Genomic DNA, 15,023 nt, shown 5'->3' with positions numbered 1-15,023 from the left:
CAAACAGTGCTGAGTAGGGCTTTGCATTAAGCTGATGGAGCAGGCCATAGACCAGGGGGAGAGAGGGGTTCCAGGAATGCTACATCGGATGTGTAGGGTCAGGGGTGGAAAATTAGATGCGTGGGAGAGTGCCCTGTCATGCATTGGTGGCCTTGGCACACTGGGATCTGAAGTTTTAATGCATAGCTCTTGGGATAAATGGAGAGGTCTCGTGGCAATTGTATGGTGCTGAGACAGTCAAGAACACTGTTCGTGCTGGACTGCTGTGACCAGGGGGTGACTCGGGTGCCCAGGGGTGCAGCAATCACCAATACATAAACAGCTCCTGCTTTTATTTGAGGTATGAGAACAAAAACAATGCAACCTGCCAGTGTATGGTCTACACGGTTGTGTGAAAAGTGGTCTACATGGTCGTGGGCTTACACACCCTGTCCGCCTTTTTGCTGTGCAGCGAAAGAAGGTGGCAAACCGGGTGACCTTCTTCGTCCAGAAGGGGAGGACCCAAATGGCTGGAGACGCCGCAGGGGACGTGACAAACATCGCCAGTGGGAGAGAGGAGGCGGGGACGGGCCTCAAGATGGAGAGGGCGGCCCGCGACCGCAACGCTCGGCTCTGTTCGACGTAGCGGGCGCTCGTCCGACGGGGAACCCAGCCCTCCATCCCAAGCAGGACCACTGCGTCGACGAGGAAGTGGTCGCAGGGGCTGAAGGAGGCCACAGACCCCAAGCAGCCCGCTCCTCTCCCCCAGCCTGCCGGTCCTTCTTCCCCCAACGCTCGGCGCAGTGGTCGCCTGCCCGTGGCGGAAGCCGTGGCTGCTGTCCGCTCTTCCTCGTGTGAGTGCTTCTCTCTCTCTCTGGCTCGCCTTCATTTACAATCGTAACTGTGGCCTGTTTGTGAAGTCGGCGTGATCATGCCTCATGCCTCTCGTGTTTTGCAGAGGAGTGCTGTAGCAAGGACGCAAAGCGGCAAGCAAAACAACTGAGGGCAGTGCGTGTTGCTTTGCGGCCCTTGCTACAGCACTGCTCTGGGCCATGCTCACCCCTGCTCACCACCCCAAAGCGACCACCCAGCCGAAGAATGCATGCATTTATATGGCGCTACTGTGTCGCTTTAAAACGACCCACATCTAATTTGGGCTGTTGCATGTGGCACAGTTTGTAGCATGACGGCGCCGGCCAGTACCCATTGGAAAGGTGCTTTGGTGTATTCAACGTACTTCAAGCTGCACATACCAGTTAACACAAGGCCTCAACGCCAAACGCTGAGCTCTGGTACATACCTGGCAGTTGGTGGTGGTGGTGAACTAGCAAAGTGGTTCACATGCACATAGTTGTAAATACAGTTGTAAATGTAATTAGGAAAAAAGGGAATTGCCGCGCGACGCACTAGCTAATTTCCCCGCAACAGAACTTGTGATGTCATATGCCTATAGCTGTGCGATTGGCTGAGGCTGGCAAAAGCAAGCGCAAATTAGGCGAGGCTTATAAGCTTGCCGAACGAGTTATTTGCACTTTTTATAGCACATTCTTTTTATAGCAGTGAGAATTGTGGTTAACAATTAAAGTTATGAACAAACACGTAAACACCGAAGCAGTTGGTGCAGCACTCTGCCAGCTGATACTGCCTAACACAGCCGTCAAACACTTTGGACTTGTCTGACACAACACTGACCAAGAGAGGAAGTGAGTGAGAGTAAGTGACCATAAGCGGCAAGGTCACTTTCGTGACCATGTTTGTTGAATCATAGCTTACGCTTTAGGAAATGATTGGTATGAACCATAAAAAAATATGGCAGGTATAAAAGTCTGGCCAGAAGCAAAGTGTGAACACTGGCATTCTAGCGGTACTGCAGTGCCATCTATGAGAGTGGATGATAAACAAGATAACCGAACCATGGCCTCCGTGATTGGCTGCCGGCGGCACACAGTTGCTCCGGCCATCCCATTCGGCGCGGAGCCAGGCGGAGAGGTGTAATTTTGGTAACTCCTGTGCACGCTGCGAGGTGGCGGCCTTAGCCTAAGGCTGAAGAGACGCTCGTCTGGCCGACGCTGCCTGCACTTTGAGTTGTAAATCGGCCTTCGTTGTCACGTTTTCATGCCAGAAAAACTATCAATATGCGGTCGATGTGTTTTGGCTCAATCCTACAAGTACAAGGTCGTCTAACGTACATTGTTTAACAGCCACAATTATTGTTGCACGCAGCTTTAGGGGTCGTTTGTTTGAAATAAGAATGTCGTAGCTCAGGGTTCTGTCGCATTTTGGGCGGAGTGAACGCCAGCGTGCTGAATCCTTTTTTCGCTGCTACAGCATTTTCGCGTGATATTACAGCGCGAAAATTGGCTTTTTTGTCTTTCAAGGTGTTTCGAAAGCTCTGGGTGTTGTGCGTGCACGAAAACAGCGTAATACCAATAAGCTCTCGTGTATTGCTCATAGAAAGGCGACTACGATAGTCAAAAGATCTGTGTTGGGCTTCCACGGGTAGAAATGAATCATTTTTTTGCGTTTTGTTTTAATATGCTTAGGGGTCTCAAGTACTACTGCAATCTCACTATCAAATTATTTGCTGTGAGTTAGGATGTCGCGGTTTTCCGTGATGCGTTTCACACCGCTATCCACTCTTCATGTGTTGCTTCTTTTTCTTTTTTTCCCGGAAGAATGTTTCTGTATTTATAGATTTGCTGGGCTAATATTCTGCACACAATTTGTTGGCATGGCTTTCTTAAGGGGAGACGTGGGTCTTGAAATGAACTTTTTTATTAATTGGTCTGTGATAATGAAAATCACTGTGCATATGTGTTTTGTCTTCCTCATTTCAAATATGTAATTAGTTTTCAAGTGGTATAATTATTTTTTGAGTTATAAAGAAAACACTAGAGCCTAATTAAGTAATTTCTTACGGGCCTTTAAGGAACTTTTTATTAAATTTTTCTTAAAATAAATGGTATGGATGTGTAGCTTAAGACCTGCCATGCATGCTGAAGCTATTTATATTCCTGTAAAGATAGTTGATTGGATAGAATTAATAAAATTATGCCAAGTACAGTTTTATGAAAACTTAATGACCTCCAATTATAACTCATAACATTTATTTGAGGCAAAATGAGCCAATTAAAATAGCTTCAGCATGCAGTTCATTTTATCCCGAATTCAACGGTATAACACTTGTAGAAATCCTTTGAAAAAAACTACCTCAAAACCCCTGTAAGGCTAGGCACATATGCAAAAAAAGGGAAGCTGAGAAAATCGCAGTTGAAGTTTTACTACAAGTGACAGTTTTATCTATTGAGCATATGAAAAAAAGAAAGGTTCTAGAATGTAGCTCGCTTTTCGCTCAACAAGAGCATACCAAGTTTGCTGAAATCCGTTGGTGGGAAAATTATGAAATCCTCTGTCTACAGATGGCACCTGGCAGAAAAACTGAACAAAAGCAAAGCCAGAACGTTGCTTCAATTTTTATGCTGTTGGCAGCGCGCCGTCACTCTTTGGCGACTAGGGCTGAGGTGCCGATCGTGCACCACAGTTGTAAACGTTTGTTTTGTTATGTTACTGCTTCACTTGTAGCAATCAAATCGGATTTGCATCGCGTGAAATGAGTTGCAGCGAAGGGGCTGCTAACGGAATGCCCGCCACTGTTCTGTAACGTGCATGTGCTTGGCTAGGTGGGATAACCACGTTTTCGGTCTAATCTACTCGTATATCACGTCACTAACGCACATTGTGCTCAGTGCGAGCATTTATAATTCCCAAATCGCTCATCTATATGGTAACCTTTCCGACAAGGAAGCGCGCGCCGGAGTGCGGGCCGACCCGCCGCGGCATCGTTGATAACAGAATGAACACACTTCCCTTGCGACGTCGGCGTGCGGCATCCTCCACTTTATCATTTCTTTTCTTTCTATTTGCTGCTGATCGAAAGATAGACGCAACTTAGTGCCCCCGCAGGCGTAATCATATCGCTACGCTATCGTCTCGGCAGCCCGCGGGGGCGCTAAGCCTACCTCCGTCTCGGCGCCGTTCTCGCGAAAAGTCGTCGTCAGACACGCAGAAAATCGTACTCCAGGCGCTTTTAATACTGCTAGTTCTTCCTTTCAGTTATCGCTAGACATATTTACTTTATTTTTACGCCATGCGGGGCTTTTGCCGGTCCTCGCATAGATGAATACATGAGCCGTTGCACTGTGATGAGAGTGCCGAGCAGACGACCCACGGCGCCCAGCCAATGAGGTTGCGCCCTGCGGTCACGTGCAGTCAGTAGCCAATTGGGCGGCGCGTTCCGTCTCTTTTCTACCCCGGTTTTACTCGCAACCAATGGACGAAACGGAGTGGTTCTGGCGGGGAATTGAAAACGAAAAGACGCGCTTTCGAATGAGACCAAGATGGACGCCGTGGGGCATGTAGAACCCGAGGGGCGAGTCGTCGAAAAAATGCTATTTTCGCGTCGAATCTTGGCCGATTTTAGCGTGCGTCGGTGCTATAAATTGATATTATGGCTCAAATACGTACTCCTGGGTCTGGATATTTTGCTAACCGGTAGAAAAATAGCTCTACTTTCCGAAAATGGCAATTTCTAAAAATCGATTTTTTGGCCAAATTTCGGGATTCCAAGACCCGCGTCTCCCCTTAAGGGTAATATTTGTTTCAGTGAGCAGTTTACCTGAAGGTTATCACTAATATCTGTATGCACATCATCAGCCGTAAGTTTGGGATATTGCTAATTAAACGCATCAAGTAGACAACTACCGATCGTAACTCGTGTAAGGATTTTTATTACATTACGTAGACCACGTCCATTTATGGTAGACTGGAAAACTCTGTGTGCATTTGTATCTGCAAACGTACACGTCAATAAACGGCACCACCACGTTTACCCTGCCTATTGCGGGACAAATACTGATAGCCATTTGGCCTTCCCCACCTGTCCTCACTTCTGATGCTGAATTATACCACGTCTCTGTAAATAGTATGGCGGTAAAAGTTAAGCCAAACGTTTCAAGTAGTGTTGCCATGTCATCTACTTTTAAATGAGAAAAAAAATGAGTTAAATGAGAAAAAAAGGAAACGACGTAGGTGGTGTCTTCATGTTTACTAACGGTTGGATTTCCGTCTGTTCAGTTCCCATAATCTGATTCTTGCTCGGAACGAACGGAATATGCGTTCCGTGCATTCCAAATAACATCAGTGATGCTACGGCTGCGCCGAACTGCGCGCAAGTGCTCTGGCTGCTCCATCCTCCTACATTTCCTCTAAATTTGGCAATTCTGCGCCCAACCTGCGCCCAAGGGTGTACGCTGACTTTCCGAAATGAAACTAACTACTTGGGGTTCCCCATTGAAAGCGACATCGCGGTGCACCTGTTTTCAGGACGCAATCCGAGCCAAGGCAAACTGGCCCTTTTTGCGATAACGGCAATGATGCGTTTTGCTGTGTGAACATCAACTGAAGTTTCTGCGCACAACCGGGTGCGAAGCCCGTCGACAGGCCTTGTCGATGGCGTTTTCAAGGCTGAAATATTCGTACATTTTACTTGTATTTTGCTTTTCTTGCATGTGTGCCACTGCAGGTCGATGGGGATCTCATTTCATGACCGCCTTTAGGCATAGCAGTGTGCAAACAAATGACGGAGCGGTTCTTTTTCCCTGACTTGAACGGTTGTTATACACGGGCACCTTAACGGCCGTTACGAGAACAGCAGTTGGCCTTAAAGGCAGTTAGGCGGAGTTACATGGCAGCGCGAGTGCCGTTGGAAATCCAAAGGCGATCACCTAGCCAATGGAGGTCACTGGTCTCTGTTCCGTCGGCAGATGGGCAAGATGGCTGCACCCAGCAACGTGTCCCCACTGCAGGCGAGCGCGCTGCCACAAAAACGATTCGTCACGACGCATTTGCAAATTAACTTGTGGTAGGACAGCGGCGCTGCGGTTAGTTAAAGCGATGGATTGTGAATTAGGACGCTTCACCACATTGGAACTAAAACAAGTGCAGCCATTTGCAACGCCATGAATCGGATTGGATCGGTCAAATGTTATGCAGTACTGTTACAAAAAATGGCTGCGACGAGTGAAAGAAATACACTGTGTAACATGCACAGAAAATAATTAAAGAAGAAAATTTTTTAGTTCGCGAGGTAGCATCTCAAGAGTAATGTGATGAATCATCCAAACGGAACTAAACATGGGAAGTGCCGTGGGAGCACAGGCACCACCGTTCAGTTCCTACGGCCGTCAAGGCATTCAACTGCCGTTCGCGTTATTGGCCGTTGCAAGTGCCCGCATAGCAGGGGTACAAAAGCGATGGCTGATTTACCGTTGATTATTGCTGCAATGGCGTTGCACCAGCGTCACAGGCAATTTTTAATTCGGATTTTAATGGGCCACCTTGTCATTAACGGAAGCGTTTTGGTTGCTTGCGGCAAATGTGTCGTGAAGGGGCAAGATTCAGCCTGGTGCTGCATGTTGGTTGCCAGAAATGGCTGCCCGCTGCCTTTGTAAACAATAACGTTGCTATCAGCGGCTTGTTGTTTTAGACCCTTATGGTGGCAGCGTTGACGCTGCTAAATATTGATGCGAATTATGCAGTCAAAGCCGAGGTGCTACTGATGTTATTAGTCGGTGCTCCCACGATAGCCTTCCAATTGCGCTCATTTTACATAGCATGTTCATAGTCACGAGCAATTTTTAGTTTGTTCATAGTACATCTGCTGTTGTGTAAAAATGAGAGCCTGTTTTTTTTTATTTTTGTTGTGCAGGCCGCTGCACAAAGTTCAATGCAGACATTCTTCAGGAGACTTGACGAAAATGGGGATGAAATATCCATGTTCTGGGTTCTTTTAATTTATTATCGTCGAAGAGTGTGCTTTTAGTGATTATCTATCGTGAATGCAGGATGCGTCTTAAAATTGCTTCTATCAAAACCTGCTCCGAAAGCTGGTTTTGCTGCTCCAAAACGCATTGTTGCCTGCTCCAAAAGCTGCTCCAAAGCGGCCTAAGCCAGTAGCATCACTGTTAAACATGTATAGATTTTCAGAAATAAACCCGGTGAACATCTTGTGTTTTGGAACCATGCACGAGTACAAAAAAAATACTGCTGTGCAACGAATTCACTTAATTATGCTTCACCCCGGGCATAGTCTGTCGAAATTTCATACGCACCTGTAACTACCCTAATGGCACCTGTAACTACTTCTACCTTTCTCCTGCATTGGTGTGAGGTAAATTTTTTTTATTATTAAACCTCGCGCACTGGCTGCGACAGCATCGTCCTCTACGCCCGCCTGCGTCAGGGAAAGCGACCTTGCGCTACGCCCTGGTCACTAGGCTATCTTTAGTTTTAAGGTTCTGCTCTGGATATGTCATTGTCGAAGGCAAGAAAAAACGTAATTTAGCGGGGGAGTTGAAAGTTTGGCTTAAAAATGTTTAATTTCTCAGTAAATAAAGCATCGCTTGCTGTCGGGCGAGCGCTGTGGGCACAGTAAAACTAAAAAAAAAAATTTTTGTGTAAAACAAACTTTTATTTTGTCGGCATGGCCTCTTTAAATCCGCAGTTGTCGCCCTTCTGTGGCTCTGTAAAGCACGAGCAACTGGTTGAGGATGACAACCTTGCGAGACTGTGCTGCCGAGGAACAGTCTTTTGTCATCTACTGGAATGGGAACGACCTGAAACGCAGGAATGGGGCAGTCGCCATCTGTAGCCTCAGACAGGGGAATAGTTTGTTGTCTGCCCTTCTTCTGATTGGTGTGCATTGGGTTCGGGGATGTGCAGGTATTTCCACCCAAATGAGTACACACACATTCTAGGCTGTCTATGGATGTGAGTTCTTGCCATTTTATTTGAGGGGGAAACTTCTCAAATTTTCCCGTTTTACTGAATGAAAGTAGCTGCCACAAAGTGGTCATGTCTCGGGCTGTGGTGGGTAGGAAGCGGAGCGCTTCACTTGGGTGCCCCTTGCCTCTTCTCATTCCAGCGGTGGGCGGAGGCAGCCCAGCTCGGAGGTCGTCAGGGCGCCCGGCACGCAGCACCGCCAGGTGTGCTACCTACAAAGAGGCGAACCTGACTGTGTAAGTTGAAACCTTGCTTTCCTTTTGGGGGAACTGACTGAGTGCCAGGGGACTGAGTGGCAAAAGAGCCTTTCAAGCAGTGCTTTAAAGGGACCCTGCAACACTTGCCATCGACTACTAGTAATGTATTTTGGGATAAAGTCTATTGTCCCAGAAATCTCCTCCCGCAAGAATTATGAAAATCCGTTCACAATTAACGAAACTACGCGCGATGAGAAATCGCGCATAATCGTTCCCTCTCAACTCGACCGCGGGCAACGCGACGAAAGCTGCGCGCTCTCTCCCGGAGAGGGGGGTGGCTCGCGGCGTTCTCTTCGGCGGCCTTCGATATATCCCATGCCGGGTAGTTTTCTCCTTTTCTCCGCAACGCGGAGGGACCTATTTCCGGTCTGGTGCCACAAAAAAGCAGGCATAGGTGCCTGCTCGCAAGTGCGCGCTCGGGCTGGTAGGGCGTTTTTGAAGCAATAAACGTTTGTAGTCGAGTGGTCCCGTTGAAAGGGAAGTATTGAGCTCATCACTCAAACTCCGCGCGCACTCAAAACACAAAAGAAACGGCAAAACTGTGCCTACATAGGTTCAGGCATAGAAGAGGTTCGTACACAGCGATGACGTCGCGGAAATGGGAGAATCTACCCGCGAAGTTGACCAGTGACAGCCGATCGGGCAGCCATGGCCTATGTGACGTCCCTCGGGCCATGCATAATGAGGACAACTGAAGAGAGAGCGGTTTGTTTTTCCGCGTCTTTCACATCGATTTGCGCGCTCACCGCTTCACGTGCACGTGTAATATTTGGCTCAGGTATTCCTGGCAGTGTAATCTAAACGTTGCGCAGGTTTACTTGCACTGTTCAAAGAATGTTGCAGGGTCCCTTTAAAGGAGCCATGAAGAGAAAATACAAGTTGGGTTTATTAGAAAGACTGCTTAGTCCCGATAACAATGACACCAATATCATCGCAATCTTCGAACAAATAACGGAGATATTGAAGAAAACGTGTGAAGCAGTCGCGACCCCCTAGCCAATTTTCCGCAACTTTTCTATGACGTCACGGAACCTTGTTTGTGCGATTGGCAGCCGCCTAACTGACCTGTCGCGATGACACATGACTGGACGTCTGTAATGGGGCCTCTGCTGCCATTTGACCGCATCACTTGAATCCTAACGTGCAGTTAACGCACTGAAAATTATGTTTTATTGTTGGCCCGTATGACGTCATTCTTGCTCATAACACGTCACTGTGGCGCGAAATTTGAATTTTTTTAAATACTTCTTGCTTTTTTTCATTAAAAAAACATCTTTTGGGGCTGTAATGGAGCTGAGTGAGATGCTCAATCCTAGTTCTTTCAAATTAAACAAAGTTGTATTTTCTCTTCATGGCTCCTTTAAAGGCTTGCTGGGAAGTGCACTTGTTGCCAATCTGGCTGCTTGTCACGCAATGATACGGTTGGTGGGCAACGTCCTTGTTGCAGTGTGCTTCTGTCATGAGCATAGTACCGCATTCAATCACGTAATCCTCTCACTTTTTTTTCCGGAAAAATCTGTGTGAAGTTGGGGGGTGCGATAATTATGTGGGGAAAAAAAAACTTTGAGGGGTAAAAATCAAGCTGAAATGAGATTTGAATAGTTATTATACGTAACCAAGCCATTTCCAAGCAGGACTTGCCGTCAAAATAAAGTACAGGGTCGACATGGGCACGAAGCGCAAAACTTTGTTCGTTGCGGCCAGCCGCCGCCGCCCACCTTCACCATCGCACGTTTGGTAGTTGAGAATCCGAATGGGAACAGTCCTAGTCCAAGTCAGTGCTGCTAACATAGCTGGCTGTTGCCTTGTCGTCACCTAGGCCTCGTCTCCATGACACACCGAGTGGTCTCCAGTCGCATACAGGCCATTCGATGTGCCCAACCTTTTGGAGCTCTTGATGACATCTGCGGCGATCATTCCCCACAATTCCGATATCCAGCTGCACAGCATCTCCGCCGACGGTCTCCTCAGCTTGTCGGCTGGCGTCAGAGCGTGCTTGCAATCTACTCTGTGTACGGCCTTTGAACGTTATCTTTGAACGGCTTGTTCAAAGAATCATTCAAAGGCGGGAGCATGGAAGTTCAGCCACCTGGAATGACAGCCAGCTCAGTGCGCAGCTCCTTTAGCTTTGCGCCTCTTGTTGGTGGCCTTCAGTTCCCCGGGCGGCCGTCTCCAGTAGCGCACGCTCAACTCGTAGACGCCAAAGGGCCTGCTTGCGGCACAGTCGCCGGGCTCTATGGCGTATTCGATAGCTTTCAGCTTGAAAGTAGCTGTATAACTGGCGAAGCGTACCGCCCCAGGAGGGTAGTTAGTAGCGCAGTAGAATCTCGTTACAGCAATCTCCGCGGTTCGAAATATTTTAGTGAAAAACCATCACTTCCGTGTCAGTAATGTAACACAGCAGGGTTCGCACAGGTCTTTGAAAACCCTTGAATTTAGAAGTGTCAATTTCAAGGCCTGGAAAGTCCTGGAATTTTTAAATGGTCCTTGAAAACCCTTGAGTTTTCTGGAGAGAATCAATGGTTCTGCCTTTTCACAAGAATTTCAAGTATTTTTCATGGATTTTAGATGTTAACAAATGTAAAGAAACATTGTAACAATCAAGTTTCAGTGTACTGCGTGAAATTACAAGTTTGGTGGATTTTCATTATTACAAGGCAACATTGGGAGCAGGCACTTGTCAGTCCAATTAAAAATCACGATACAATCCAGTGAAAGCCAGCTTCTGTTCTCTATCTTGCATCTTCCATCTAGTCTGTGCTTCATACGCTCCATCTTCGTTTGCTTTTTACGTGCAAATGGTGGACGTGCACATAGTTCATCCTGCCTTGAAGCAACACTTGGTCGACTTAATTCCAGCTGATGCTCTTGCTGACAAAGCAGGAGATGCAGGCAACATTAACAAATTTTTGATATCAAACGGCCTCAGAAAAACACAAAGAAAAAGAAAAACCTGTAAATACCAGCCATGAAATAAAAAAAAATAACGCTGGGGGAGCATTTACGAACCCGTTAGCACCTATCTAAATGTGCTTAGGTATTGTGCAATAAAAAAAACTTTTTGCATTTATTTGTAAAGGTTATAAATAATCCCAGATAAAAAATTAGATGGGGACCTTGAAAATGTGTTTGCTGGTCCTTGAAAGTCCTTGAAAACCCTTGAATTTTTGCTTTTGAAGCCTGTACGAACCCTGCACAGCCAAAATGACTTACCTTTACAGCAGGTGCCAGTGTTACGTAAATAACAAGACAAAAAAAGTTGTGTATAGTCCCACTCCACTCAGCGTTTATTTCTGGGAAAAGTGTGTTACCTTCTGGGGAGTGGCAACACTCGCTGCAGGAGGGGCGCCTCCACAGCCTCGACCTTCTTGTGAAGGGGAGCATCTTTGCAACGCCTGAGGAATGAACACTAGAGCAGCCGAGCTAGAAACAGTATTGCTCTTCGTGCGTAAATACGGTGTTTGCATCGTCCTCAATCACTGCATTCTTCTTGCTCGCACACTTTGTTGAGGATGTCACAGTCCAGATAACCCTTCAAGGTCACCTGTGAAGTTTTGCAAAGTAATGTAACCGACTTTTGGAAACAAATTTTTCGGTTTGCAGTCGGTTCTTCCGTAATTTGTTTCATTCTCACGGCAACGGAATTCCCGCAAAAGCGGAACTTCTGGCTTTCCCCGGCAGATTTGTTATCGCGGTTTTCAACTGTGCAGCCATTCTGGCGGGTATTTCAAAAGAATTTGTGAATCTAAAATACATTTATTGGTGTTTGTAGTAATAAGACACTGTGCACAAAGTCTACCACTTTTGGGTGAAGCTGCACCGGATCGAAGTTCGGTCCCAGGAACCATCTTTTTTATGGAGGTGAAAAATAAAAATGTTCCTGCGTCGAGACTTTGACACACGTTGGACATCTCTGGGTGGTATTAATTAATATTCACCACAGCAATCCTTGTAGCCCAGGTATATAGCTTCGGCCTGTGAAACACCCAGAATTTGATGAAATAAAAAAAAAAAGGAAATTTGGACTTTGCAAAGGTGTGTCACTGCATGTGCCTGGTGTTAATTAAGGGAAGTGGTATGCGCAGGCAGATTCGTGTGCCAAAATATTGTGCTTCGTGTGTCCTTCTCTACTGCAAAATGGCCGCCTTTTTCGCCTGGAAAAAAAAAAGGAAAGGGTGGCACGGACCACAAGTAATGTTGTGCGAAGCGCTTTCCAGCTCAGATTTAAAGAAACTATAGTGTTGAGTTTGGCATTCAATGCATAGAGGAAATGGCTGCTGGTATCAGTGGAGCATCGCTTCATTTTTGTCGTAGTTGCTGCCATTGTACCATACCAGAGATGGTACCGCTGCAATTTACGTCTTCCTTGTTCTCTTTTCAGGAAACTGCGGCGGCCATAGACGTGTGCGCCTCTTCAGCAGTCGTATACATAATTGCTTGTTCTTAATTTATCGCCTATCAAGTCACGGAGCAGTTTAATAGTCACTGTCATTACGCAATGCACTCCAATTGCATGGTTTTAATTGTACATTTGTATATATTTATCTTTGGTATTTTTAATGTTGACATGGGTGTTGCTGTTCCCTCGGCATCACCTTTCTCCAGCTCAGCAGTCGTATACATAATTGCTTGTTCTTAATTTATCGCCTATCAAGTCACGGAGCAGTTTAATAGTCACTGTCATTACGCAATGCACTCCAATTGCATGGTTTTAATTGTACATTTGTATATATTTATCTTTGGTATTTTTAATGTTGACATGGGTGTTGCTGTTCCCTCGGCATCACCTTTGCGACAGTGATCAGTGACTCGCGAAACGCGATACTGAGCTACGCTCGGAACTCGGTGTCGGAGTGCGCAAACAGGGTGTGCGGGGCCCTGCCCCGACGGACGCTACCGGTGGTCCTCAAGTGGTTCCCGGCACATGTGGGACCGGTGGGGACCGGGACCAACCGCAACGAGGAGGCGGACCGAGCGGCGCGCGTGCTAACGAGACACGATGGCGCCGCCGTCGCTGGTGCGGCCGCTGCCGCGGCTGCTGCTGCTGCGCCCGCGGAGGGTGCGGCGGCGGCTCGGGCGGCGGCTGTGGCCGAGGCGAGTCTGCCTCCTCCTCCTACTCCATCGAACGCGGAAGACTACTACAGGGAAGAAGAGGAGGCAACCCCGGTCAGCTCCTACAAGGATGTGCTTGCGTGGTACAGAGAGACTAGGCGCGCCTTCCCGCCGCCACACCGTAAACTCACCAGGAGGGAAGGGGTGCTCGTGCGACAGCTCCAAACGCGGGCGATATGGACGCCCGTGGTCGCCAAGCACGTGTGCCCCGAACTATACCCAACGGACGAGTGTGCGCTGTGCGGGAGCGCTCGTGCGACCATGCAGCACATGCTGTGGGGTTGCCTCAATCAACCACCGACAACAACGGAGGAGGACGATGATCCGCTCCCACCAAGCGTGAGGGACGCGGTCACCAGCGTCAACTACGAACTCCAAAAGATGGCTGCCGAGCTCGCGCTCGCGGCCATCGAACGCCAGCGGCCGAAAGTGCGACTTTCCACCACCCCTTGCACGGGGTCCGGCGAGTAGCGCCAGTAGGTAACCCACCGGGTTTACGCAGGCATGAATAAATGTTGTTTCTCTCTCTCTCTCCAGCTCAGCAGTCGTATACATAATTGCTTGTTCTTAATTTATCGCCTATCAAGTCACGGAGCAGTTTAATAGTCACTATCATTACGCAATGCACTCCAATTGCATGGTTTTAATTGTACATTTGTATATATTTATCTTTGGTATTTTTAATGTTGACATGGGTGTTGCTGTTCCCTCGGCATCACCTTTCTCCAGCTCAGCAGTCGTATACATAATTGCTTGTTCTTAATTTATCGCCTATCAAGTCACGGAGCAGTTTAATAGTCACTGTCATTACGCAATGCACTCCAATTGCATGGTTTTAATTGTACATTTGTATATATTTCTTTGGTATTTTTAATGTTGACATGGGTGTTGCTGTTCCCTCGGCATCACCTTTCTCCAGCTCAGCAGTCGTATACATAATTGCTTGTTCTTAATTTATCGCCTATCAAGTCACGGAGCAGTTTAATAGTCACTGTCATTACGCAATGCACTCCAATTGCATGGTTTTAATTGTAGATTTGTATATATTTTTCTTTGGTATTTTTAATGTTGACATGGGTGTTGCTGTTCCCTCGGCATCACCTTTCTCCAGCTCAGCAGTCGTATACATAATTGCTTGTTCTTAATTTATCGCCTATCAAGTCACGGAGCAGTTTAATAGTCACTGTCATTACGCAATGCACTCCAATTGCATGGTTTTAATTGTAGATTTGTATATATTTTTCTTTGGTATTTTTAATGTTGACATGGGTGTTGCTGTTCCCTCGGCATCACCTTTCTCCAGCTCAGCAGTCGTATACATAATTGCTTGTTCTTAATTTATCGCCTATCAAGTCACGGAGCAGTTTAATAGTCACTGTCATTACGCAATGCACTCCAATTGCATGGTTTTAATTGTAGAGTTGTATATATTTTTCTTTGGTATTTTTAATGTTGACATGGGTGTTGCTGTTCCCTCGGCATCACCTTTCTCCAGCTCAGCAGTCGTATACATAATTGCTTGTTCTTAATTTATCGCCTATCAAGTCACGGAGCAGTTTAATAGTCACTGTCATTACGCAATGCACTCCAATTGCATGGTTTTAATTGTAGATTTGTATATATTTTTCTTTGGTATTTTTAATGTTGACATGGGTGTTGCTGTTCCCTCGGCATCACCTTTCTCCAGCTCAGCAGTCGTATACATAATTGCTTGTTCTTAATTTATCGCCTATCAAGTCACGGAGCAGTTTAATAGTCACTGTCATTACGCAATGCACTCCAATTGCATGGTTTTAATTGTAGATTTGTATATATTTTTCTTTGGTATTTTTAATG

General features: G+C 46.7%; 1 protein-coding gene across 1 annotated transcript; it reads left to right on the top strand.

Annotated features, from left to right (window-relative positions):
- The first annotated feature begins 342 nt into the window (after positions 1–342).
- On the top strand, positions 343–12,833 carry LOC144139238 (uncharacterized). Its single transcript, XM_077671656.1, has 3 exons — positions 343–833; positions 7,961–8,054; positions 12,457–12,833. The coding sequence occupies exons 1-3, from the start codon at positions 343–345 to the stop codon at positions 12,520–12,522; spliced, it is 651 nt and encodes a 216-aa protein (XP_077527782.1). The 3' UTR covers positions 12,523–12,833.
- The last annotated feature ends 2,190 nt before the right edge of the window (positions 12,834–15,023 follow it).

The sequence above is a fragment of the Haemaphysalis longicornis genome, unplaced genomic scaffold (assembly GCF_048455015.1).
Source record: "Haemaphysalis longicornis isolate Haplotype H1 unplaced genomic scaffold, Haemaphysalis longicornis Haplotype H1 scaffold_5, whole genome shotgun sequence".
Lineage (NCBI taxonomy): Eukaryota > Metazoa > Arthropoda > Arachnida > Ixodida > Ixodidae > Haemaphysalis > Haemaphysalis longicornis.
Note: the sequence above shows the minus strand (reverse complement) of the source record. Positions and strands in the feature narration are given on the sequence as shown.

What these genes read in the sequence shown, in the direction of transcription:
- LOC144139238 (XM_077671656.1), top strand. Translation starts at nt 343, where the DNA reads ATGAGAACAAAAACAATGCAACCTGCCAGTGTATGGTCTACACGGTTG. An exon ending in TGCTGTCCGCTCTTCCTCGT is followed by an intron (nt 834 to 7,960) that starts GTGAGTGCTTCT and finishes TTCTCATTCCAG; the next exon opens with CGGTGGGCGGAGGCAGCCCA. An exon ending in AAAGAGGCGAACCTGACTGT is followed by an intron (nt 8,055 to 12,456) that starts GTAAGTTGAAAC and finishes TTCTCTTTTCAG; the next exon opens with GAAACTGCGGCGGCCATAGA.